Source organism: Cetorhinus maximus, chromosome 22 (genome assembly GCF_964194155.1).
Source record: "Cetorhinus maximus chromosome 22, sCetMax3.hap1.1, whole genome shotgun sequence".
NCBI lineage: Eukaryota > Metazoa > Chordata > Chondrichthyes > Lamniformes > Cetorhinidae > Cetorhinus > Cetorhinus maximus.
The window spans coordinates 40,103,411-40,129,318 of record NC_135900.1 but is presented as its reverse complement, the minus strand read 5'-3'; the positions used below and the strand labels follow the sequence as shown (position 1 = coordinate 40,129,318).

General features: G+C 39.2%; 2 protein-coding genes across 3 annotated transcripts in view; one reads left to right on the top strand and one right to left on the bottom strand.

The window, feature by feature from the left end:
- Positions 1-22,622, top strand: part of borcs5 (BLOC-1 related complex subunit 5) — a 95,251-nt gene extending 72,629 nt beyond the window's left edge. The window contains exon 5 of the mRNA XM_078568144.1: positions 20,855-22,622. Coding sequence (XP_078424270.1) covers positions 20,855-21,088 — 234 coding nt within the window. The 3' untranslated portion in view covers positions 21,089-22,622. The remainder of the gene's footprint in view (positions 1-20,854) is intronic.
- A 1,153-nt stretch (positions 22,623-23,775) lies between these two features.
- The window catches only part of dusp16 (dual specificity phosphatase 16), a 109,126-nt gene continuing 106,993 nt past the window's right edge, over positions 23,776-25,908 (bottom strand). For both annotated transcript variants that reach the window (XM_078568141.1, XM_078568142.1), the window contains exon 7: positions 23,776-25,907. In XM_078568141.1, coding sequence (XP_078424267.1) covers positions 24,698-25,907 — 1,210 coding nt within the window. In that variant the 3' untranslated portion in view covers positions 23,776-24,697. The remainder of the gene's footprint in view (position 25,908) is intronic.

The window sequence follows — 25,908 nt, the reverse complement described above, 5'->3', positions numbered from 1 at the left end:
ACACCTTCTCACAAAGGGATGAACAGTATCTGCCCTATTGATTTCTAATCAGTAAGTAACCCTCGCACAACAGAGAATTGAATTAGCTGTAAAATGCTACCCCTCAATGCCCTGATTATCTTTACGCAGTACAACTTACATTTATATAGCAGGAGCAAGAGAAGCCATTGCAAGTGATTCTCTTGTTATGATCAGATAGTTAAGAATGGAACCAGGCAAGAGCAGTCCCACCCAGCTGGATGACAGTGGAAAGGCATTGGAGGAGGATGGTGTGGTCAACCATGTCAAAGGCTGCAGACAGCTCGAGAAGGATGAGGAAGGAAAGTTTACCTTTTTCATAGTCACATAAGATATAGTTTGTGACTTTAATAAGAGCTGTCTTGTTACTGTGGCAAGGGAAACCTGATTGGAGGGATTCAAACATGGAGTTCTGGGAAAGGTGGGAACAGATTTAGGAGGCAACAACACATTCAAGAGCTTTGGAGAGGAAAGGGAGGATGAGTCCAGTTCCAGTTGCTACACTTGAGAAAGGATATGAAGGCATTCGAGAGAGTGCAGAAAAGATTCATGAGAATGGTCCCAGCGATGAGGAACTTCAGTTACATAGATTGGAGAAGTTGGGATTGTTTTCCTTGGAGAAGAGAAGATTTGAGAGGAGATTTCATGGAGGTGTATGAAATCATGCGGAGTCTAGACAGAGCAGATATGGATAAACTGTTCCTCTTGGTGGAAAGATTGAGACCAAGAGGACACAGATTTAAGGTCATTGGCAAAGGAAACAATGGTAACATGAGGAAAAACTTTTTCACAAAAGTGAATGGTTAGGATCTGGAATACACTGAGTGGAGTGGAGCAGGATCATTCAAGACATTCAAGAGGAGATTTGATTATTATCTGAAAAGAAAGAATGTGCAGGGCTATGGGGTGAAAGTGGGGGAAATAGCACTAGGTAAATTGCTTCTATAGAGAGCTGGTGCAGACAGGATGGGCCAAATAACAACCTCCTGTTCCGTAATGATTCTGAGAGATGGAGCAGTAGTTTGCAAGGACAGAGAGGGGTCAAGGATTGGTTTTTTGAGGAGTGGGTGATGACGACCGTTTTAAAGGAGAGAGGGACAACACCTGAAGAGGGAGAACTGTTTCCAGTATTGGCTAACCTAGGGGCCAGAAGTTGGGTGATCAGTTTAGTGGGAATAGGATCGAGGCTACAGGAGTCGAGTCTTATGGACAAGATGAGCTCAGAGAGGGCATGAGGGGAGATATGAAAGAAACTGGAGAAAGATGTGAGTTCAGTACTTTTAAATCTTTGACCCTTTTGTCTGTGACATCTTTTGATTATCTGCTAATCTCCACAATCACCACACCACACCCTCAATGTGTCTCTCCCCCCCACCCCCCCCCCCACACCCACCTTAAACCAATTTATATTTCTCCCTTCTAACTATGCTCCAGTTCTGCCGAAGGGCCATGAAGGCTCGAAACGTTAACTGATTTCTTCTCCGCCGATGCTGCCAGACTTGCTGAGTTTTTCCAGGTAATTCTGTTTTTGTTTTGGATTTCCAGCATCCGCAGTAGCTTTTAGCTTTTTGTTTTTATCTTTTAAATCATGTTCATTTTGCTAATTTAACTGAATCATACAGTGCTTCTGGGCACTGAAGTGTCACAGATTAAAATAGGCTTCCATAGTCACAAAACAATTTAAAGTAGGATTTCCTGGGTTAGGGTATGCAGTAAAATTTGAGATAATAAACCTAACAGGGCTCCTGAGTGTTTCTAAGTTTCACAGCACATCTACTTACAGTCTTGAGGCAACACCTCTTATTGTATTGTAATCTATTGGAAATTCATAGTTAACAATTTTGGGACAAGAAGTTTTTCGTGGTGTTTCCTCACACTTGAAACTGCATAAAATTAAGATATGCAAAGTAAATGAAATTTGTGAAAATAACATCTTCAAAATGTTACATATCTAGCCCTATTGAGAATTGTGGATGTCTTCCCCATGTTAGTTAGTAAAGTTGTCCTGTTAGAAAATAATGAGACCACTGTCTGTTTCTTGTGACTAAATAACATTGCTGTCCTAGTCAATGAAGTGTTGTTGGTTAAAAATATTTGAACAATTCTAATAGACTGGAATGTTATCATTTGCATGTAAACAACATGGACGAAATTTAAGGCCTAATTGTGCTTTGAAGCTTGGGGTTTCAATGTAACCTTCTTGTTGTTTTCGCTATTTTTCTATCAGTAAAGATTTCTTCCCAATTTGTCAGATAGGAATTTTAACCATAAATTAAGTTTATCTTAACTACTACTGAATTCACATGCCTCATGTTCTGTGTTTCCTATGTTCTAATATTGTTCCAAAATATTTGTATCCCATGCAGAACTTTGAATCCAATTACTTGACCCTGACTTAAACCAATTGTTGCTTAGGAATGTAATTATAGTGGAATAAATATTTCTTTCTTTTTTATTCATTCATGGGATGTGGGCTTTGCTGGCTGGGCCAGCATTTATTGCCCATCCCTAGTTGCCCTTGAGAAGATGGTGGTGAGCTGCCTTTTTGAGCCTCTGCAGCCCATGTGGTTTAGATATACCCACAGTACTGTTAGGAAGGGAGTTCCAGGATTTGGATCCAGTGACAGTGAAAGAACGGTGATATATTTCCAAGTCAGGATGGTGAGTGACTTGGAAGGGAACTTCCAGGTGGTGGTGTTCCCATGTGTCTGCTACTCTTGTCCTTCTCGATAGTAGCGGTTGTGGGTTTGAAAGGTGCTGTCTAAGGAGCCTTGGTGAATTCCTGCAGTGCATCTTGTAGGTGATACACACTGCTTCTACTGTGCATAGATTGCGAAGGGAGTTAATGTTTGTGGATGTGGTGCCAATCAAGCAGGCAGTTTTGTCCTGGATGGTGTCAAGCTTCTTGAGTGTTGTGGGAGGTGCACTCATTCAGGGAAGCAGGGAGTATTCCATCATTCTGGCTTGTGCCTTGTAGATGGTGGACAGGCTTAGAGAGTCAGGAGGTGAGTTACTTGTCACAGGATTCCTAGCCTCTCATCTGCTCTTGAACCACAGTATTTATATGGCTGGTTCAGTTTCTGGGCAATGGTAACTTCCAGGATGTTGATAGCTGGGGATTCAGTGATGGTAGTGTCATTGAACGCCAAGGGGCAATGGTTAGATTCTCACTTGTTGGAGATGGTCATTGCCTGGCACTTGTGTGGTGCGAATGTTACTTGCCACCTGGATATTGTCCAGGTCTTGTTGCATTTGGACGTGGACTGTTTCAGTATCTGAGGAGTCGTGAATGCTGCTGAACATTGTGCAATCATCAGTGAATATCCCCATTTGACCTTATGATGGAAGGAAGGTCACTGATGAAGCAGCTGAAGATGGTTAGGCCTAGGACACTACCCTGAGGAACTCCTGCAGTGATGTCCTGGAGCTGAGATGACTGACCTCCAACAACCACAATAATCTTCCTTTGTGCTAGGTATGACTCCAACCAGTGAAGAATTTTCCCCCTGATTCCCATTAACTCCAGTTTTCCCAGGGTTCCTTGATGCCACACTTGGTCAAGAATTAAGAGAAAGAATTACAGCTCTGCACTCTGTACAGTCTGTGTGCACTTCTTGTGTGTTTGGATAGCTCAGAATTTAGTGTACAAGAAAATAAGTATGTGGCTCTGTATAATGTAGTAAAATATTCCAGTGCCAACTTTATACTAATGATAAGTTCTGAAACCAATGTATGTGTGTGTGGGGTGGGGGTGGTGGAGTTTTACTGTACATATATTATTTGTGGAAGGGAAGGAATCTTACATTTTGTAGTCCTACAGATTCAATAGATGTGAGTTTGAGCTTTTTTTTTGAGCATTTTTTATTCATTCACAGGATGAGGGTGTCGCTGGCTAGGCCAGCAGTGATATTGAATCCAACTCAAGGACTCACCATTCTGTACCGTTCGAGTTTTCCCCTGTCTTGTATCATTGTGCAACTAATTTACGGTCCTTCAAGGTCTTGTCGTATATTTGATTAAATTCAAGGGAACACTTGGCCTGAACAAGACCAATTATCTGATCTAGCTACTGGGATTTTCAGTTTTGAGTTTGGTGGGTTTTTTTCTCTCAAAGCCTGTAGTTGACTGCAGAATAGTGGACATGCAACCCTGAGAAGTATAAAAAAGGCGATAGCATAATCGCTATCTGTTTGTCCTCCACTCTGTCTAAAATTATCTTTTTGCCCTTCCAACTGTCCTGTTGCCAGAACTTTCAATGTGTGGGAACATTTTTGTTTGACAGTGGTTCTTGGGAAACCTCTCCATAGAGGATAATGGGACCACTGTGACAAAAATTCATGTATGCTTGAGAGTTGAAAAGTTTACAAGTTTTGCTGTTTCTGGCGTGTTCTTCTGCCCCCTCGCTCCCCATCTTATCCCCTGTTGTTTGGGGATTTCTCTTTTTTTCCCTCCGATTCCATATCATGGAATTTTTCTTTCTTTTTCTGTTCTGTTGTTTGTCAGTTTGATGTATCTGCCAATCTCAACTAACTTCTGCTTGCAAAGTTGATCACTTACAAAATAGGTAACATTTTATGTTTAGATTGGAAACCATAAGTCCCGCCAGCAGGAATTCAAGAAAGGTTTTTTTTGGCTAAAATGATGCTATGTTGCATAATTTACAGAAAGAGATTAATTTAATAATGGTATTTTTTCCTTTCAGTGAATTATTGCAATGATTGCTATGTAGGTAGAGGTCTGTGATTTTTAATGTTAGTTTATTATCTGGCTTCCCTATCCCCATCTTGACAGCATTACTCATTCTGGAAAGTATGTTCGTCGACAAATGGGAGATTTAAATCATGCTTCATTTCACTCTATATTTTCCTTTTTAATATCTTTCTCCCCCTTTACATTTCAATTTTGAATCTTTATTAATCAGTCTGTTTTGTAGTGCATTTTTTGGTTTATTTGACTTTCTGTTGATTATTGCTGAATACTACATTTTCTTTTGTCCTTTTAATTATTTATTAGGTAAATTTTTTCTTTTGTTTTGAAAATTACATCCTACAGAATTTTTTATTAAAGTAATTTCACACATTCTAATCAAACCTATGAGCTTTGGAAATTTTCAGATGATTTTTAATATAGTAATTTGTATTTTATATAAAATTTAATTTTGTAGTTTATGAATTTGAAAGGGGGAGAATTTCCATCCCGTTTTGGCATCATTTCAGTGCATAATCAGGGCATGTATTTTTGGGGGGCTGGAAAATGCATTGGATGCTATTTACATTGATTTTCTTCTCCAGAATTGATTTCCCCCCCCCCCCACCCCACCACCTCTAAACTTCCTGGGCTTATTTGCCCATCTCGTGAATTCCCCATCAAGCCCTGGATATTCATTCTGATTTAAATTTGTAATAATGAGGGCCAATGGTAGTGCAACGCTTGAGTTTCCCACTCGCAAGGTACTCAGGGTAACTTAGACTAAGAATTCTAATTAATAACGGGCAGCATGATGTGATGGTTAGTGTTGCTTAATTAGTCCTTCTCAGTACAGTTTGCGTTGAACATTATCCTTCAATACAAAACTGCCCAAAATTTGGTTTTAAATTGGCAGTCTTCATTGGAGAGTTGGTGTTTTTATATTCATTCGTGGGATGTGGACATCGCTGGCTAGGCCAGTATTTATTGCCCACCCCTAATTGCCCTTGAGAAGGTGATGGTGAGCTACCTTCTTGAGCCACTGCAGTCCATGTGGTGTAGGTACATCCACAGTGCTGTTAGGGAGGGAGTTCCAGGGTTTCGACCCAGTGATTTTGGCGGTTGGTACACGAAAAATAAGTGTCTCACTAGTCCAAAAGATGCTTTTCTGATGTTACCATTTTATTATGAATGAATTGAGGAAAATGAAGGAGCCTGAACTTGTATGTCAGGACCCAGTAGTGCTTGATGAGTGCATTTCTACTAACAATATTTTCTTGGCTACCAACAAAATTCACTCTCGCATCCTTTCCCCCAAAAACTACTTAGTTCTTTCCAGAGGTGATTATTGACTGATTTTTGACTGATTTGAATTGCATTTATAGTCCTTGGTTTCTTAACCTTCAGAAGAAAACTGAAGATGTAAACCGTAAAACCATTTTGTTGTTTTTCAATATTAAATGAAGTGCCTGGCAATCAGAATAAATTAAAAGGTAATTTTGTGAGGTTTGCTGAAGTTATAAGCATATTGCAAACCTGCGTGAGTGACAGAAAAATGAATCTATGTAGATATTTTGACAGTAACACAGATGAAAGCCACAGCGTTCTATCAATTTGATTAAATCTCAGCTTCAATTTAAGCATGTCTACATTGCTGAGGGATTGTAATGAGAAGAAATAAATGCCATTTCTGACATGTCAGAGATTTTAAAACTTTTAAAAATGGAACATATTTAATAAATGTTTGTGGTTTATTGGACCAAAAAGTATTGAGCTTTATTTTCACATTTGTGTGATGTTTCTGGGCAACTAGAGATAAAAGAGCCATGCATTTTGAAAGATACAAATAGGAGTGTTCTTGATGGTGCCAATTGAATTTTCAAAGGTTATTCATTCATCAGTTGGAATAATAATTAGCCAGAATCCAACCAGCTGCAACTCAGAAGGGATGTGTATAGGAATTCAAATCTGCATTTAAACGTGCATTCCAAGCAGCAGAATGAGTTAAGAAATTTGGCTATGTTCAGTTTCCCAAGTGCTGGGTTCCTACCTCCCACTCCCGCACCCAACCTCTTTTGCAAGTTCCAGAATATATGTTCGGGTTTATTTTGTGTTATGGAGATACATACTGGTTTAAATGCTGTAAATGTTATTTTATCGGTGAAATCTGTTACTAAGTACTGAAGAACTATTTTTTATAGGAAACAAAAGTTATTTTATCACCCGTGGTTTATTTTTCCTTTTCCCCCCCCTTTTTTCTGAAGGCAGTAACATATGGAGGTGTGGTTCCATGTGAGCCAGCAGCCCTGCTGGTACCATACATTAATTCACTTGGCCCTTTTCCATAAGGCCAAGCATTGTTTGCTGAGTTATGGGAGGTTATGTGTTGTATGGGAAGCCACTGCCAATCCTGTCCTTGTCTTAACTGTGCTCAAGAATTTGTAGCAGGGGTCCCAGGATAGTGACTGAGTGGAATTGCAGGATTATTTTCACTCTGTATTTCTCCTGTCCTGGGCCAGTTGAGTTAACTCAGTAGAAACCAGGAATTGACCCTGGGACCTCCTTGGACTGCTTGCTTCGTCAGCACATCTTGCAGACTATTTATCTACTGAACATTGGAAAGCTACATTATCTTCAAAATGGAATGTGAACTTAAATGTTACAGAGCAAGGGAAGAACAAACATGGTTACGTTGAACTGGCTCCTGTAGAGAAAATGTTTATTATTTTTGGATGTGTTGCAAAGTGTGGTTCAAAAAAACAGGCTGTGACAGACTTACTACGGTCTGTATTGGGTCATGTTAACTTCCAGGTTACAATTGAACAGACCTAGACTCTTCCCATGTTTCCTGCTGTATTGTGTATTCTGGGTTGACCTTTGCTCAATCATGAGGAATGTTGGGACTTCTTGCAAGTTGTGGGCTGATGTTAGGCATTGTAACATTTGAATGTAACATTAAGGTACTAAATATATTGAATATATCAATTTTTGATGTATCCAACATAGGACACCCAGATTAAGGAGAAAAAGTCCTCAGGCTTCTTCTAATCTCTGCCATGCCTATGGGGAGAAGAGGAGAGGGAAAGCCAATGTTAACTATGGAAAATAAAAATACATTTGCGTTCAATTTGTAGATAGCTCAATCATGAGGAACGTTGGGACTTATTTATAAATAGCTAAATCTCATTAACTATTCTGTATTATATTGGCATGAGGCCCTAGTGGTCTATATTCAAATTTTGTTGGGACTCCGAACTATTGCTCCACATTAATCCCATAATGCCTTCTGGTACAACGCTGCCTAAAGTCACGTTTTGAGCTGGCTGCACAGTTTCATTCTGCTGTCACTTCATAATGAAGTCTGAGGCACAAGTGTCTTTGTTCCAAATAATTTGCTTGGTTTTAAGAATTAAAATTTTGATCTATATCAGCTCCATGGAAGCTGAATAGATTTATCATAAAAACATACTCTCAGATTGAAACCCTTGTCCCAAATCTTAGATCCGTCCATTGTTGTTTGCTCCTTGTGGATTGCAAGTGTCTGTCCATCCCAGTGTCAGAATTTATTTTAGGATTTCAGTTGCAATTTGTATGCTGTAATTATTGTGCCTTAGGTGATTTTTAATTCCACTGCATTATTATTGCCAATTTGATAATGGCCACTAGAGGAAAACCAAAGTGAAAACTCAATTGGGCTGTTTTCTCTTTTAGACTTTTGAATCTTGCCCAGTGTACCATTTTGAATTAACCAAATGCTTTTTTTAAAAAAACCAAAATAACAAACCACATGAGTTAGAGGGGTAAGATCACCCTTTATGAATGAATCCAACATTACCTTAGCATTAGGAATTTTTTAGGAACCAGCAGCAGATGACTAAAAAACTTATAAAGAGGGAAAAAAATGATTATGAAAGTAAATTGGCAAGAAATATAAACACAAACAGCAAGAGCTTCTATGGGTATATAAAAAGAAAGAGTGGCTAAAGTGAACGTGGGACCCATGGAGGATGAGACTGGAGAATTGATAACAGGGAAGAGAGAAATAGCAGATAATTTAAACCAATATTTTGCATCAGTGGGTGGAGGACACTATAAACATCCCAAAGATATCAGATAAGCAAGGAGCCAATGGGAGGAAAGATCTTGTAACAGTTTCTATCATGAGGGACAAAATATTTGACAAACTAATGGGACTAAAGGCAGACAAGTCGCCAGGGCCTGATGGCCTGCATCCAAGGGATTTAAAGGAAGTGGCTGCAGAGATAGTGGGGGCTTTGGTCAAAATATTCCAGAACTTGCTAGATTCTGAGAGGGTCCTAGCGGATTGGAAAACCGCTAATGTGACGCCCCTGTTCAAGAAGGGAGGGAGACAAAAAGCAGGAAACTATAGGCCTGTCAGCCTGCATCTGTCATTGGGAAAATGCTAGAGTCTATTATTAAGGAAGAAATAGCAGGACATTTAGAAAAACTTAATGCAATCAAACAGAGTCAACATGGTTTTATAAAAGGGAAATCATATTTTACAAATTTGCTAGAGTTCTTTGAGGATATAACAGCAGAGTTGATAAAGGGGAACTGGTAGATGTAGTGTATTTGGATTTCCAGAAGGCATTCGATAAGGTGCCACATAAAAGGTTATTGCACAAGAAAGGAGCTAATGTATTGAGGATAATGCATTAGCATGGATTGAGGATTGGTTAACACACACAAGACAGAGAGTCAGGATTAATAGGTCTTTTTCAGGTTGGAAAGACATAACTAGTGGAGTGCCACAAGTCCTAGGGCCTCAATTATTTACTATCTATATTAATGGCTCGGAGGAGGGGGCAGAGTGTAATGTATCCAAATTTGCTGACGATACAAAAATAGGTGGGAGGGCATGTTGTGCTGAGGACATAAGGAACCTGCAGGAGGATATAGATAGGCTGAGTGAGTGGGCAAAAACTTGGTAGATGGAGTTTAATGTAGGAAAGTGTGAGTCATGCCATTTGGTAGGAAGGATCAAAAGGCAGACTATTATTTAAATGGAGAGAGACTCTAAAAAAGTTCAGCAGAGGGGGATTTGGATGTTCTTGTGCATGAAACACAAAGTTAACATGCAGGTGCAGCAAGTAATTAAGAAAGCAAATGGAATTTTGACTTATATTGCTAGGAGGTTGGAGTTTAAAAATAGGGAAGTATTGTTACAACTGTACAAGGTGTTGGTGAGGCCGCACCTGGAGTACTGTGTACAGTTTTGGTCCCAGTATTTAAGAAAGAATGTACTGGCATTGGAGGCTGTTCAAAATCACTAGGCTGATTCCTGGGATGAAGGAGTTGACTTATCAAGAATTGCTAAATAGGTTAGGCCTTTATTCATTAGAGTTTAGAAGAATGAGAGGTGATCTTATTGAAATGTACAAGATTCTGAGGGGGCTTAACAGGGTAGATGTTGAGAAGATGTTTTCACTAGTGGGGAATCTCAAACTAGGGGATATAATTACAGAATAAGGGGACACTCATTTAAAACTGAGATGCGAAGGAATTTCTTCTCTCATAAGGTAGTGAATGTCTGGAATTCTCTACCCCAGAGAGTTGGGGAGGCTAGATCACTGAAAGTATTTAAAGAGAAGGTAGATAGATTTTTGAAATATCGGGAAGTTGAGGGCTATGAGGAGCTGGCACAAAAGAGGAGCCATGATCTTATTGAATGGCGGAGCAGGCTTGAGGGGCCGAATGGCCTACTCCTGCTCCTGTTTCTTATGTTTTTATATTTCTCTCTTCAACTATTCCCTAGCCTTCTAGGCACAACCCTGTACCTCCCATTATACACAGTTATTGGACCAAAGACTATTTTGCCTTTGATGTACATCTGTTTCTCTTACCATTAAAGAAACAACATCTGTGCCTCTATGACTTTTAACCAGTTCTCATTATTATACAACATTTATCTTATTTCCTTATTTCAATCACTTTGTCACTCCAGTAACCAAACCTTTCAACAGAAGGGCTGAATTAGGAAAATATATTATAAAATTATTTTCAAGAAAATATGACACTCAGCAGTTTTTCAAATGGTCCTAAAAAGGATTCGTTTTCTTTTCTACTAGCCACCATCAACATCCTGAAGGTTACCATTAAGCAGAAATTGAACTGGACCAGCCATATAAATACTATGGTTACAAGAGCAGGTCAGAGGTTGAAAATTCTGCAACAAGTAACTCACCTCCCAACTCCCTAAAGCCTGTCCACCATCTACAAGGCACATGTCAGGAGTGTAATGGAATACTCTCCACTTGCCTGGATAAGTGTAGCTGCAACACATTCAAGAGGCTCAACACTATCCAGGACAAAGCTGCCCGCTTGATTGGCAACCCATCCACCACCTTAAACATTCACTCCCACCACCACCGATACACAGTGGCAGCAGTGTGTACCGTCTACAAGATCCGCTGCAGCAACTTACCAAGCCTCCTTCGACAGCGCCTTCCAAACCTGTGATCTATACCAACTAGAAGGACAAGGGCAGCGAATGTATGGAAACTTCACCACCTGCAAGTTCCTCATCTAAGACATACACCATCCTGACTTGGAACTATGTTGCTGTTCCTTCACTGTCACTGGGTCAAAATCCTGGAACTCCCTAACAGCACTGTGGATAGCCAGCTGCGTTCAAGAAAGCAGCTCACCACCACCTTCTACGGGGTAAACGGGGATTGGCAACAAATGCTGGAAGTTCACATGCCATGAAGGAATGAAAAAACATGTTAACTGTTCTCCATACAGGGCAGTATTTCTGAGTTAATTGATCTCACATGGCATTTAAAAAAATAATTATTGGGAAGGCATTGCTAGCAAGGCCAGTATTGCCCAACCTTAGTTGCTCTGAGAGGTGGTAGTGAGCTGCCTTCTTGAATCAGTTGCAGTCCGTGTGGCCAAAGTATTCTAACAGTGCTACTGGATAGGGAATTCCAGGAATTTGACTCTCTGATGATGGTGTGGAATGGAAATATATTTCCAAGACAGGATGACATGTGACTTGGACGGGAACTTGGAGGTGGTGGTGTTCTCATGCGTGTGCTGACCTTGTCCTTCTCGATGGTAGAGGTCGATGGTATGAAAGGCACTGTCGAAGAAGCCTTGGAAAGCTGCTATAGTACTTCATGTGGATGGTATGCGCATTGCATAGAGATACCTACACACGCCTAGCAGTTACAGATCACAATTGCTTAAAAGCCCCTAAGCCACGCTAAGATTTTTTGTAATTCCAAGTAGTAAAGCAATCAAATAACTTCCATTATAATTATTCTCTCTCAGTTCAAATAGCAACTTGCCAATGATAATCAACTGATCTTTGAACTGGTTAACTCGCATGAGTGCACACTTAATTCATAGGTAAGATGCACAGATGGGTCTTATCTAGCAGTCACATGACCTATGTTATGTTTAAAATTGTGGTGCATCACTAGACTGACTCACCAATTTAAGTTATATAATGAAAATATCCCAAGGGTTTCTAAATCTGAATTTTGTTTCCGTTTTACATAACTTATAAATATTTGATAGGCATTGCAATTAATAAATGGTGTAAGTGGGGGATAAAAAGGAGCGCAATACGATGAGCTCATTTATTTTAAAGAAGACAAGATTAACACGTTGTAATTTTTGGAAGCAAAGACCCCTTTTTAAACTCTCCCTTTTGATTACAAGAACAAAGTTCCAGAAGAACGAGCCGCGAGCCTATACTTCCACAATTGACGTAGTGCAGCCAATTTTTCTTCTGCCTACTTCTTCAACACCTAAAGCTGGGGTGTTAGGCAGTAGAGTCTCTGCTCCCTTTGAGTTTAAGGCGCATTTCCTGCAGCATCCAAACAGTTTGGAGTGTTTAAATTTTATGGGAATGCCATGGGATTGATGTCCTATATAATTTTTCTTAGGTTTCTGTCTTGTGTCTGCCACGGAAGAGGGCTTACAGAGAGCAGGCATTCTTAGGCTAGATTTCCACCAAGGTCAAAACCATCTCATTCAAGTAACTTGATCCTGGAAGTTCAGCCAGGTTGTTGGTGCGGAATTGGGAAAAATAGACCCCAATGTGTATTGTTTATATTTGCCTGAAAGGAAAATCCATACGTTATCCTATTAAATTTCTCATAATTAGAAAATGTTTGGCTCACAAGGACAGTGTTATAGACATCAGCATTTAAACTTAAATTTAACGATATTCTGTAAGGCAGCCCGATAACACAGTACACTCTGTATAACTTAATGCCGAGCACATTGGCAGAATTGTGAATCTTGCCGGTGATTGCTCACGTTGAGGGCTGGCTTTTCATGTTGGAGGTGGAAATCGGGAGGGTCCAGCGCGATCCTGCCTCCTTCACCTGGCTGCAGAGAAATAGGATTTTCCTGGCAGATGGCCTCATTTTATGACAGAGGTGGGTCTGCCAGCTCAGTTGACAAACCTGAGGTGGGAACCGAGATAGAAGGCTCCACTGAAAGGCCCGCCATTTTTTTTTTTACAAGTTCTGAAGATTCCTTAAGTACTGGCAACAGGTCTGACACTCAGTTGCTGGCACTTAAAAAATGCAGATATGAGCCTCCTGGAGAGGGTCCATCAAAATTGATGCCTACTCAAAAATTGGCCCTTTTTATGGAGTCATCCCCCTGCATCTACCACACTGCCCCCGCCCTCCCTCAGTGTTAACTCGCCTCCGATGCCACCCTTAAACCCCTAAAAATCCTCTAACTTTCAATAAGTTTCGTGGCCTTCTGTCCTACCTCCATGGCTGTTCCCTCCTCTTCTCACTCAGTGCAATCGTGAAGGGCTTTCGAAGCCCGCCTGTCCCAGTAAAAATCTGAAAGGTCTGACCTTGGGCCTTTTGATAGGGGCGGACGGGCATCCTGCCCTGCACCCTTTCCCATGCCCTGAAAAACGGTGAAAGTGGAATCAGAACTTCTGCCCATGTCATTCAGCGACTTGTTTTTTTTTGCCATCCTGTCTCTATTAGGTCTGCAAAATCTGGCCCTGAATGTCAGTTTCAGACGTAAAATCAGGAGGGTGGGAAAATCTGGTTGCCAAGCCACTGTCTCTTATTTGCACTTGTCTTAGGCAGACTACTGAGCAATGTTAGTAGAGATCTGGGATTTGGTCTTTCAGATACTTGCATCTCCAGAACTGTAAAGATATGGAAGCTAGGAAGTAAAAACAAAAGAAAAAGTATATCTTGATCTTTTTTGATAAAACAAATCTGGAGCGGTACTGATCCGTGCAGATCTGAAAATCCCTAGATTCAACCACAGGGTCTGTATTCCATATGATGAGTTCTACCATGTTGGGGAAGGAGAAAATCAACCAGGATCTAGCTCCCCATTGTCATCCAGGGTGTTGACATTCTGTTCAATTATGGAAGCATAACAACTGAGTCTAATTGTTATTTTGCCCAACATTCCCATTACTTTATCATGAGTAGGAATGTTGTTTGAGTTTTATCTAACATCTGGCCCTTTCACTGCCCCTGCCACCCCCGTACCCCCCCATGTCTTTGCAGACTGTGCTGTTACCCTAGCTGAAGTTGGCTAACTCAGCAGAGGTCACATACTGAACCTGGGACAGCATGTGGTTCAGCTGTGATGGCTGCCAGCACCTCGTTAGAAAAGTATTAGAGAACAGTTAGTAGCTGTAGAGCTATAAACCCAATGAGAACCACCACCTTTAGGTCAAAAGGAAAGAAAATATTTTTTTAAAGTGCTTAAGTCCTCGGATTCACAGATTTGCACAACGCTGATCGATGCCACTTGTTAAGCCACTTCCACCATTCAAAGAACAACAGGGGAATTCTTGACTGTCCTGGCCAACATTTATCCCTCAACCACTGCTACCACAAAAATTAGCTCATTGCTGCTTGTGGGGTCTTGTTCAGCACAAATTGCTGCATTTTCTTACAATGTAACAGTGACCACATGGCTCCATTACCTCAGCTTTTATTTCATTGTTGCCATTTTTCAGCTCTTGCAGCTTACTGGAATGCTGTGCAGAACGCCATGTCAAGGAGTCATTTAGGGAAACTCAACTGTGAGAAACAGCTTTGTTTGAAGATTGGTAGAAGAGCTGAGTTTCACAGATAATGAAATGATAGCATAATGGAGGTTTTGGAATCGGAACAAATAACTGCTTGCTTCTCTGATTCAGCAATCTCCCTGAACTACCATCATCTCAGTTAACTGTGAAACTTATCTGCTCTTCACTCATCCAAACAGAATTGATAAAATGTGTTCATTTTTCAGTTACCAGTAAAGCAGCCAAGTTTTGTAGTTGACTGAAATCCAGATTAGGGGGCAGTGTAGGGCTGGCTGGGAGGATGGTGGTGGGGGGGGGAGTTTATATAATAAATGGTTTACTTATCGTTCACTTTTTTCAACCAGTTATTCCACCTGACTTTTAATAGACACGGGGAAAAATTGACCTCCATTGAGATTTTTTTTGGCAAAATATTTGGGTTGCAGTTTTCCATGCTCGATTCCCCTGGACGAGTGCCAGCTGCCGAATTGGAAGTCAGTGGCTACCAAATGTTCATGATGCCCACCAGAAAAGGGCATTGGATATGCAAATCAGGGTCCTTTGTATTTGTTTTAGGAGCCTGAAAAACGAACACATTTTATCAATTCTGTTTGGTTAAGTGAAGAGCAGCTAAGTTTCACAGTTAACTGAGATGACGGTAGTTCAGGGAGATTGCTGAATCAGAGAAGCAAGCAGTTATTTGTGACGCCCAGTTCTTCCAAATCCACAGCAGCCTAACTGGTAGTCTTTCCAGCAGCTGCTAGAAGTTGCTCACAAAAACTTTTTTGTACTTGCATCTCTGTGGAGTTGATGGAGCCCCCCGGCAGCACAAAAATGCTGTGCCCCATGTCAGCCCGAGCTGTTTACTTCCCCACACCGGACATTTCTGCTGCTGTTTTAAAGTTAGCTGGCAGAATTTCGAACTGCAACCACAAATCAGCGGTTTCATAAAGAAGTTATGGGTCCAATTTTGCGTCATCGTTGGGCCAACGTCTTCGAATGCTCATCAGCGGACATTACATTAACTGTTTCATGCTAGTTTCTGGCATTCCATGTATTTTCTCTTCTGATATTTGTTTTAGGAAAAAAAGTTGAAGAAACTTGCTGTATTGAGCGAAGATGGCCAAACTCTTAAGCAAGGAAATTATAACATTCTAAGATAAGTGGCAAACAAAAGACTAGACTCAAAACCATAAAATCACAGGTTACCAAGCTGGTGGAAAACAGGTCAGACTTTAGCATACTTAAGAAAAGTTCAAGAAAGCCTTATGCTTAAATTGAAAATTTGGGAATTTACTGATCCTGAGATTGTCACTGCATTGAAACCTAATTTTCAGGTGATTGAATGTGTTGCAAGCTTCAAGGCTGTAGAGGATAATTTGGGAGTTCCACCACATATGATTTATGCAATGTGGAGGAGCAATTAGTGATAGCTAAAAAGGAGTTGAACAAGATGTTGGAGTCCAATGCTTGTTGAAACATAAAATAAATAATATTCACCAAAAAGGCCAAGTAAAAGAATTGTGCAAATATGCCAAGAAAAGGTGTCAAAAATTTGGGGAGTGTGATTCAGGGAAAATAAATCCTGTTTCTGGATCCTTGAAATATTTATAAACCTGCCACAGTCTGTTTCCAGTCCTACTCTTCTGACTTTTTTAAGTTCAGGATTGGTCAGAATTAATTACCTTCCTGAAACGCTGGAAGTGCTAAGTGTTACAGGGCAAGCCCCTTCTTAAGGAGCTCCACATTAACCATTAGATACAATGTAATCTGTTACCTTAAATTAGATGACATTCCTGTAATTCTGTTTAACATACATATTCTACTTCATTGTTATCACAACAGATTAGATAAGAATTACATGCAATCAGTATTTAGAAATTTGTTGAGAAAGAACTCAAGTTGAAGTTTATATTATCCACTATTAATTGGAGGCAATTTCAATTTTTTGTAATTACAGTGCCAGATTCTAAATGAGTCACACTCAATATAGAGATGAGATTTACTATATTATTTTATTAAAAATATTGCATCTGCACAACTTTGCATAATACCTGCTTTCTGCAGTCTGAAATTTTTGCCATCGCATGTGTTGGTTGGCTCAAAATAGCTAACAGGAATTAGAACTGAAGAGGTCTCGAATGTGTGAATCAAAAATGAAAACATGCCTGAAAAGCTGTCAATAAGAAGCTACTAAGGTCCTATATGAAGACAACCAATCCTGAGCGACCAGTTAAGAAAGGGTTAGACATGGATCTGGGTGGTGACATGACATTCAAGGACTTTGGCAAGGTATGGGAGGTTGGAAATGGGGCAAATAGTTTGCAGAAACAAATCGGTCAAGGGTGGGTTTTTTGATGATGGCAGGTTTGAAAGGGTGGTAGCAAAGGAGATGAACCATTTACAGCATCATCCAACATTGAAGCCAGCAAGCGAACTTGCGTGGTCAGCAAGTTAGTAGGAATAGAGTCCTGAGACTAGGAGGTTGGTCTCATTGACAAGGGGGCGTGAGTGGGGATGGGAGATGCACATTGAGGGCTAGGGTAGGGGATTCTTGGGGGAAAATTTGGCTTAGTGGGTTAAATGAAAAGATTGATACAGCAGAGGCAACTGAACAGATGGTCTCAATTTTTGCAATAAAGGTTATAAGTTCCTTACCTCTCCACCTTCACTTCCAAGTGTAAGGGGTTTAAGAAGACCCAACAGCACAATTTCAGGCTCACTGTCAGTGATCTGCCAAATAATGTTTATTTACTAGTAAATATCATCTTAGCTTGTGTAAACATATTTGTCAGAGCACCTTGAATCATTAACATTATTGTGTGATACTGCAGTGGAAATTAAAAGTATGAAATGATTTTGCTATTAAGGTCAAAAATGGCACTTTCAATAATAGCTGTAGTAACTAGGTCTAGGCAGTCAATTCTTGTAATATAGTTACCTACAAAGTACATTACTTGAATTCTTGACAGTTGAAAAAGCTAGTCATCATTCAGATGATTTGCAAAAATTAGCTTGTTTATACCTGATCCCTTGTAGATCTCATGTAAATACATGACAATTGTTTCGATGTTCGGAAAATTGAGTACATAATTTCAAAACTCCTCTGAGGACTGAAGGAAAAGAAACTCATTAATCAAATAATTGTTTCATAAACATTGCATCACACCCTAAGTGGGTGACAAGCTAACCGTTTATCTGGTTTAGTGTTGAAATAACACACATTCAGACTGAAAACATGTAAAAGAGATCTTGTGATTAAAAAGCACATTGCTTTGGTAACAGTATTAGAAACCCCAACAATACTTGATGCAAAGCTATTGAACAATGTGGTTACTACAGCAACTGGTATCCGTAAACTGATTTCATGATTCTGTAAGTATGGCCCCTTTGTCCTAGTTTCCCAGTAGTAAGCAATAGCTGGATATTCCTTCAAATAGAATGTGTAAAGCAGTAGTACTGCACTGATCATTGCTGCATACTGGCATTGCATTTTCTCTGTTGCTGACATGTAGTCAAATTTGTCACATTGTATTTTTGCTGATTGGCATCTCTGGGATTTTATTTTTCTCAGTTTTGAAAAATAATTGGCTGGGCATATTAGGTGTTTTGAGGGACAGCACAGGAACAGGTCATTTGACCCAAAAGACCTGTGCTGGTGTTTATGCTCCACATGAGCTTCCTTCGACTTTAATTCATCTCACTTTATCAGCACATCCATCAATTCTTTTCTCCCTCATGTACTTACCTAGCATTCCCTTAAATGCATTTAAGATATTCAACCTGAAGCTCCATCTGGTATAAATGCTGGAAATACTCAGCAAGTTGGACAGTATCTATGGAGAAAGAAACATTGTTAACATTTCAGGTCAATGAACTTTTGTCAGGACTAGAAAAGAGGTAGAGATATGACAAGTTTTAAGCAAGTGCAGAGGGGAGAGGAGAAAGAACAAAAGAGAAAGTTTGTGATCAGGTGGAAGATAGGAGAGATTAAATGGCTAAAGGGGATGATGGCAGGGAGAAAAATGAAACAATGGAACAAGGAAAGGAAAAAAAGATGTCAGGAAGGGGTGTAAATATGAATAGTAGAATCATCACCAAACAGCTACTGTCTGGAAAAAAAAAAGAGGCAGAGGTTATGATCTGAAATTGTTGAACCTCACTATTGATTGCAGAAGGCTATAAAGTTCTACCATCTGGCAGAGAGTTCAGAACATACACTTGTATATTATAGCAGTGCATTGTTGCAGTGCAATGCCATAAGTCTCTCATTGCTCACAGACAAAAACAATTATGAATCTGAGAGTACAAGATTTGACAAAGCAAGAGCATTTGTTTAGCAGCATACCATGTCCAGGCAGGATGTATTGTTGTTTTCAATACTGTGGAACAATTAATTTATCTGCCTCCCTCTTATATAACATATATAAGAAAACAAGCACTTCAGTTAATAGGGTGAAAGTAGTTAATGGAGGTTGTTTGCGTCAGCATCTGTTCTCCAGAACATTCAGTACATTCCTATATGACTTATGCTGTTCATGTAAACAAGAACCTAAGTTTAGAAATAAACTGTAATGGGCTTAGAGACTGGAACATGACATTGTATCAAGTTATGTTGGCACACTTTCAAGCTAACTCCTGTGTACATTGTGTTTGCATTAAAGCAGTGTATTATTTGGCAAAAAAAAAGTTCTGTTTCCTTTAGTCCTTAATACAGTAATTAAATTCAGGTATTGGCACCTAATTTTAAATCCATAGTCATGTCTGCATTTACACCTTATTCTGTTCCAGTTTTATGAATAAATTAGATTTTAATGTAATTTGTTACCAAGTTTTCCAGGTCCAGATGGCCTTTAGTCTGCTGATTAAACATAAATGCTGCACAGTCAATGTGAGGTTTAAGGATAGAATGGTACAGGTGATCTCTTGAATAACATAGCAAGTCCCAGGTATAGTAAACAATGGAGAATTTCAGTAACCAGGGTTTCGGCTCATAAAATTGTGTGTGGATCCCTTTGTCCTATTATTGGTGACTGTGCCAACAGCTGTCTAGACCCTAAGCTGACATTCCATTCTCTTCCTTTAATTCCCGGCCCAAAACATACCTCTTGACCAAGCCCATCTCCTTTTGTCTGTATAATATTTCATCTGATTTTAGTTCTGTGAAGTGCATTTAGATGTTTCATATATATTAAAGGCGCTATATAAATGCAAGTTGTAGTTGATTTATGGGGAAAAGAAATGTAGGACCAACTAATTGTATGACAAGTGTTCATTACAGGTCAGTGTTATCATTTAACACTATAATTCCTGTTAGTGCACCACCTAGTGGTGTGACAGGTAAGTGTTGACATTTTAAATTTGGGATTCCGACTGAAGTGTTTACATAGGAGGCATCAATGACATGTAGATCTACACAAGATTTTTAAAAATTACTATTAAGAGAATGTCAGAATGTCATATATAATATAAAATGATGGGAAAGATTAATCGGTATGAGACCTGTGCTCTGTGAGGTTAGATGCTTTTAAGATATCCTCTAATGCAACATGTATAAACAGGCTCAAATTGCTTATGAGTAAACCTTTCTTTTGCTGGGGAACGGCTGTTTGTAGAGAATTTAGTTTCCAAACCAATAAGCCATTTTTAATGGTAGACCAATAGCAGCTTGCATTTACATAGTATTTTTAATGTTAGTTAATTCCACGCTAATGGAAATGGATTTGACTGTTCTGCCAATAGACTTCTTTTCAGAGTAGATCATTGCAGGTGTATGTTAGAGTAAGGGAAATCTGAAGACAGTTTGCTGGAATATAAAAGTTGCAAATTCCAAGCAGATAACCTTGGCAATTGCTTCAATTTATATGCTAGTTTTGCAAAAAAAAGAGAAATTTACTTAAGCTGAGCTTTGTTGCCATACATTAGGTAGGTGGTTTCATGTTTTGGACTTCATTCCTGAAACTGAGGTGTAATGTGATAAATTGGCGTTTTTTGACTCAGCTTGTGTAAAATTTGTTTATTTAACAACAAAACTTTAAACAGCGTCTCTCCTTGCAAGTGCGGTTTCTAACAGTTATCCACTTTGATAATTACAGTATTTTTGTTCTGTTATAGATGGATCTCTCCGTTGTTGCCTTATACAGTGTTATGCAAGAGCGACAGAAGAGATACGCCAAGTATGCTGAGCAAATACAGAAAGTTAATGAGATGTCTGCTATACTCCGGCGCATACAGATGGGCATAGATCAAACTATTCCATTAATGGAGAAACTTAATAGTTTATTGCCAGAGAATGAAAGACTTGAACCTTTCAGCATGAGAGTTGACAAAGATATAAAGTACCAGTAGACTAACAGAGCCAAATCTCTACCCTCTTCACTCCACTAGATTTGTGTACAGTCACCACCACCCAATCTACAGTTTGGATGTTAAATCAGTGAAGGGTCATGCATTTCTGGATATATTCAGCATTAATTGTAATGTGCTCTTCTGCCTCACTTCCAGAATGTTCTGGACTGCAAAAGTAAAACTTAGCTCCAATGTACCAGTTATCGGCTGATGCCACTGTGAACATTGTCATCCATTATTGGTTGGCTGGAATGTTGTTCGTTAAAGGAGAGAGAGTACTGAAATCATTTGGAGAGACTTGAGGACAAAGATCTGCACCAATTTGCACTACCACAAATTGCAGTAGTCATTCCTAGATTTTGAATTAATGCATGCAGAAAGGACATAGCATTAATACTTTGACTTGGAGCCTTCACCACTTACCTAATTAAACATGCTTATTGGTATCCTGCAGCATAATTACATGGCTAATACGTGCCTTGTGTATCTGTTTGATGCATCTCAAGACAACTTGTTTTATTTAGTAATTTTTTTGTTATTTGTAAAGATATCATTGTGCTTGGGTAAAGTGTATTCATTTGCTATTGAATACCTCAGGAACTTGAATACGTAAATAATTAGCAATAGTCCACGAAGTAATTAGCCATAGGCTGCAAGGTATCAAGCAGGTAGTTCAAATATGTGGTGACTACTACCAGAGCTTATCAAGTTTGATCATTGGGCTCTGCTTTAGGAGATTTGCTCTAATTTGTAATGAAAAAGGATTAACATAATTTACTGGTCTGAAAAGCAGTCTAACTGTACTGAAACTTGAGTCCTGGAACTCAGTGTAAATAAACGAACATAGAAATAAGGAAAGAATGTACAGTGCATCAGTGTAGTAATGTTAGTGGGAAAAATGGAGGCAAGGGGGAAAAAAAAGTACTTTGCCTTTTCAGTACTTATTAAAAAATGTCATTTTTACAGAAGTAAATTCAATCTCAAGATGTTACTTAAATGCCTACAACTAATATTTGTCATAGTTTAGTATGGAGCTTTCACAAAAGTTTGAGTACGTTGTAAATGCAGTTATTTTTATAACAAGTAAAGATGTATGAAGCTCTATTTGGTTATATTGCATGTAGCTAAGCATTTACACTTGAACTTAATATCAAAATCAACTCTACTAGTTTCTCTAGTTCTGTGATCAGCAACAAAGAACACAAATTGGACAATTTGTTCTCCTGTTGGAAACATAAAAATATCATATTCAAAAGTAATTTCTTTCACAGGTTAAGATTTTTCAGCTCAGAACTGAAAATAAACAATTATGGGGATACAAACCTTCAATGCTGGCATTAGGTTGCATTATTGCTACACAAGTCTAAAGGGCTAATCTAGAAATTAAAATTCAAAAAACAAAGGGGAAAAAAGCAATTACTGTATAAAGTGCAAAAAAAAAAGTTCCTAATGAACATTACAGTAGTTCCAGGAATACCATGCATTTCAGTGTTGAAACTTTAAAACAAATTTACTGGTACCTTGTTGGATTTCATTCAGCTTGCACGATCCATGATCTTACCTTCAGATATTATAGGTTTGACTAGTTGAATATACAAGTGGGAAATTGCTCCCCGGCTTCCTAAAATTTACTATTTCTTGCGTTGTTGAGTCTTCTGTGTCTTCATTGGCTTTGATAGTTCATGTTCTATGATTGTGTTCATGTAGATGTATTTTATTCATTTCTATGTGCAGTGCATTTTATTTATATCCTCAAATTTTAAAAAACACAAGCTGCTGCAAGTTTTCCCCCCAGTGTACTTAATCCAATCAAAAGTGCCAACCTAAATCTCTTTTACATTTTTTCTTAAACTTAAGGGATGATGAAACCAATTATAACAATTTAGTCACAACTCGGATTAGCTAACAATTCATCGCATTCAAGGAGCAAAACCTCACTTAGATAAACTGACTGTCTCATGCTGCTGTAGCATGTTTTTTAGTTAAGAGTCTGGCAAATTGTGACCTGTGAACAGCAAACTGAGAAAATAGTTAATTTCAATGACGATTTGACATCTTTATGAAACTAGTTTGGAAAATTAAGCCCAAGTGTTATTCTCAGTATAATTTTAAGGAACTTGTTATACCAATTCTAATCACAGTTACCCCCCCTAAGGATTTAACTAGACAATTCATTGATTTTAAAGTAAATTTTATGGCACCTTGAAACATGCTATATTAGTAACTGATTACATTTATAGAATCCTCAAGTATGTTCAAAAAAATGAAAACTTGATACGTGAAATAAATGCAGACAATACTGGAAATGTACAGCTGGTCAGTCAGCATCTGACGGGAGAAAAAGCAGGTTGTGACATTTTGGGTGTTTATCCTTCTGACCTGTGTATTTCCAGTATTGTCTGTTTTCATTTGAAAATGGTTTAATGGGATTCTTTAGCTTTGATTTCAGCGGTACAACAAAATGGAGGCCTTTTATTATCATGAAAGGTAGGAAATGGTAATTTTTAAGTCACTTTCAGGTCTCCTTGGAAACATAGCAAAACATGAAAATACTCAGTAGGTCAGGTAGTATCTGTAGAGAGAATATTTCCAGCATTTTCTGCATCCATAGTAGTTGGAGCACAAGGTATGATTTACTTTCTGGCATTATAGCAGAGCATCAACTTGACACACTATTTAAACTACACTTGTATGTAACAGGTACCATCTCAGATTTTATTTAAAAATGTGCTTATCATTTCACCTCAAGATGAAGAACTTTTTGTCAGTCATCCATTGACAACGCTTCATACATTACACATTTGAACAAAATAGCTTCATGTGCAGACACGTTGTACCATCCTGAACAAGTTCCCAGCACATCTCCACCAGAGGACTCCCACAAACATTCTAACCTGCATCTCATGCACTCTGCATACAATTCACTTATCTGTTTTATTTATACCTCTGCTTGTACTTGATTCTGTCTTATTATTATATGGCCACAAGTAAATGTACACACAGATGTTTTCTCAGTGCTAATTTAGCAGTCCACATTAGCAATTTAAATTCAAACCTAGCCAAAAACTGGAAATCTCATCTGTATCAAGTAAGACCTGAGATTTGATTTGCTGAATACTACATACAGTATAAGCTTTAAAATTCTGAGGTATTTGCTCTAAGCAGCACTGGCACATTACCTATCCATAAATTCAAATCAAGATAGTTACACCATTTATTTACAGATGCAAAGACATTTGCATCAGATAAGCTAAGATTACACCAGATATCCAGATTCTGCCAGCTTGTCTGGAATTTAAAAGAAATCTCCATGGAACTTGGCTCAGTCTTCAGAGGCAAAGTGCATTATTGGACAATTACATAATGCTAACTGGATTTTTCCAATGCATACAGAAAGCCTGACAATTATGCAAAATTGCATTGATTAGATAAGATATTTGTATGTTGAATTAATTGATTGAACAGACAGTCATCACCTGTAGCACTTGAGCAACAATATTCTAGATTATTGAAGTCCCTGGCTGAAGTTATGAAGTGCAGTTTTGCAGAAACTGTCTACATTTGAATCATAACTTGACTGAATCACCAGAGTCTGTATTTTAGCATTCTTCAGGAAACTTCAATGATCTCCATGCTGCCAGAAAAGCTGGACTGACTTCCAATTTTTCCCAGGTCCTCCCGGGACCTGCTTTCATTCATGCCTTCTTCAAATTCCATTTGACAGCTGCGGCGTTTGTATTGTTTTTCATATGGGCTTTCCTCATGCCAGCTGCGCCTGGAATCTCGGCGGTCACAGTGCTTCTCACGCCGACGCACCGTCCCTGACTGGTCACAGCCTGATGGTAGTTGACTGCAGCTAAATGCTGAGTAGGCTGTGGCACCACCAAACAGAGTAGAACTTGACAAAAACTGGGGAGATTGGCCTGCCAACGCTTCTGTTGCAAAGTACCAGGTATTGGCTAATGATGCAGTTGAAGTTTGAGGTGAGAGTATATCTGAATGCCATCCTTTGAGCCCCATTCCTGCTGCAGATGTTGCTAAATGCTGTTGGCTACTAGAAAGACCTAGGAGGAAGTTTGTTCTGTAGTTATCCTCCATGCTACCACTTCTGTGCAGGGGGTACAGGAGTGTTCTAGGCATTGTGTTTGTGCTTGATGCTGTTTGTGCTGAAGGAATAGCTGCACTTTTTGGTGTTCCTTGTTCCCATATGGTTTGTGGCTGTTTTGTGTTTACTTCCACCACAATAGGTGTAGTGTGTTCTGAAAGCTGTTCCACTTCTTTCTGAGCTGATGAGAAGAAACAGAACCGGCTCGATTCACCTGCATTTGATTCCTTCAAAGGATCACAACTATCTTCCGCAGAAGCAGCAATTGGTGCAGAATTAGCACCTCCACTAGCACTTATAGGATATGATACAGACTTTATGTCTAACGAAAATGAACGTTTTAACCGGTTGTTGTCCTCTAGTCTGTCTAAGGACAGACTAAGTCCATTGATTCCTTGAGCCAGAAAATGTTCTTCTTCCAGATTGGAAACAGTGGATTCCATAAGTGCAGATAAAGGTGTAATAGGTGCAGTAGGGTTCTGATCCATAGTCTCTGAGGTAGTGGATGTAAAAGCTTGGTTCTCTGTTACAGTATCAAAATAGCCACTATCCTGGGTCATCCTCTGTTCCCCAGGTCGCTCTAACTGCAGGAATTTTAGTTTGGTAATGGTTCCTGTTTGTCCAGTCTGAGTCTTCAACTTTTTCTCAAAATCCAGCAACTGGCCAAGAAAGTTAAAGTTGGGTGAAATGGTTGGTCTCTTCTCCTTGACAAATC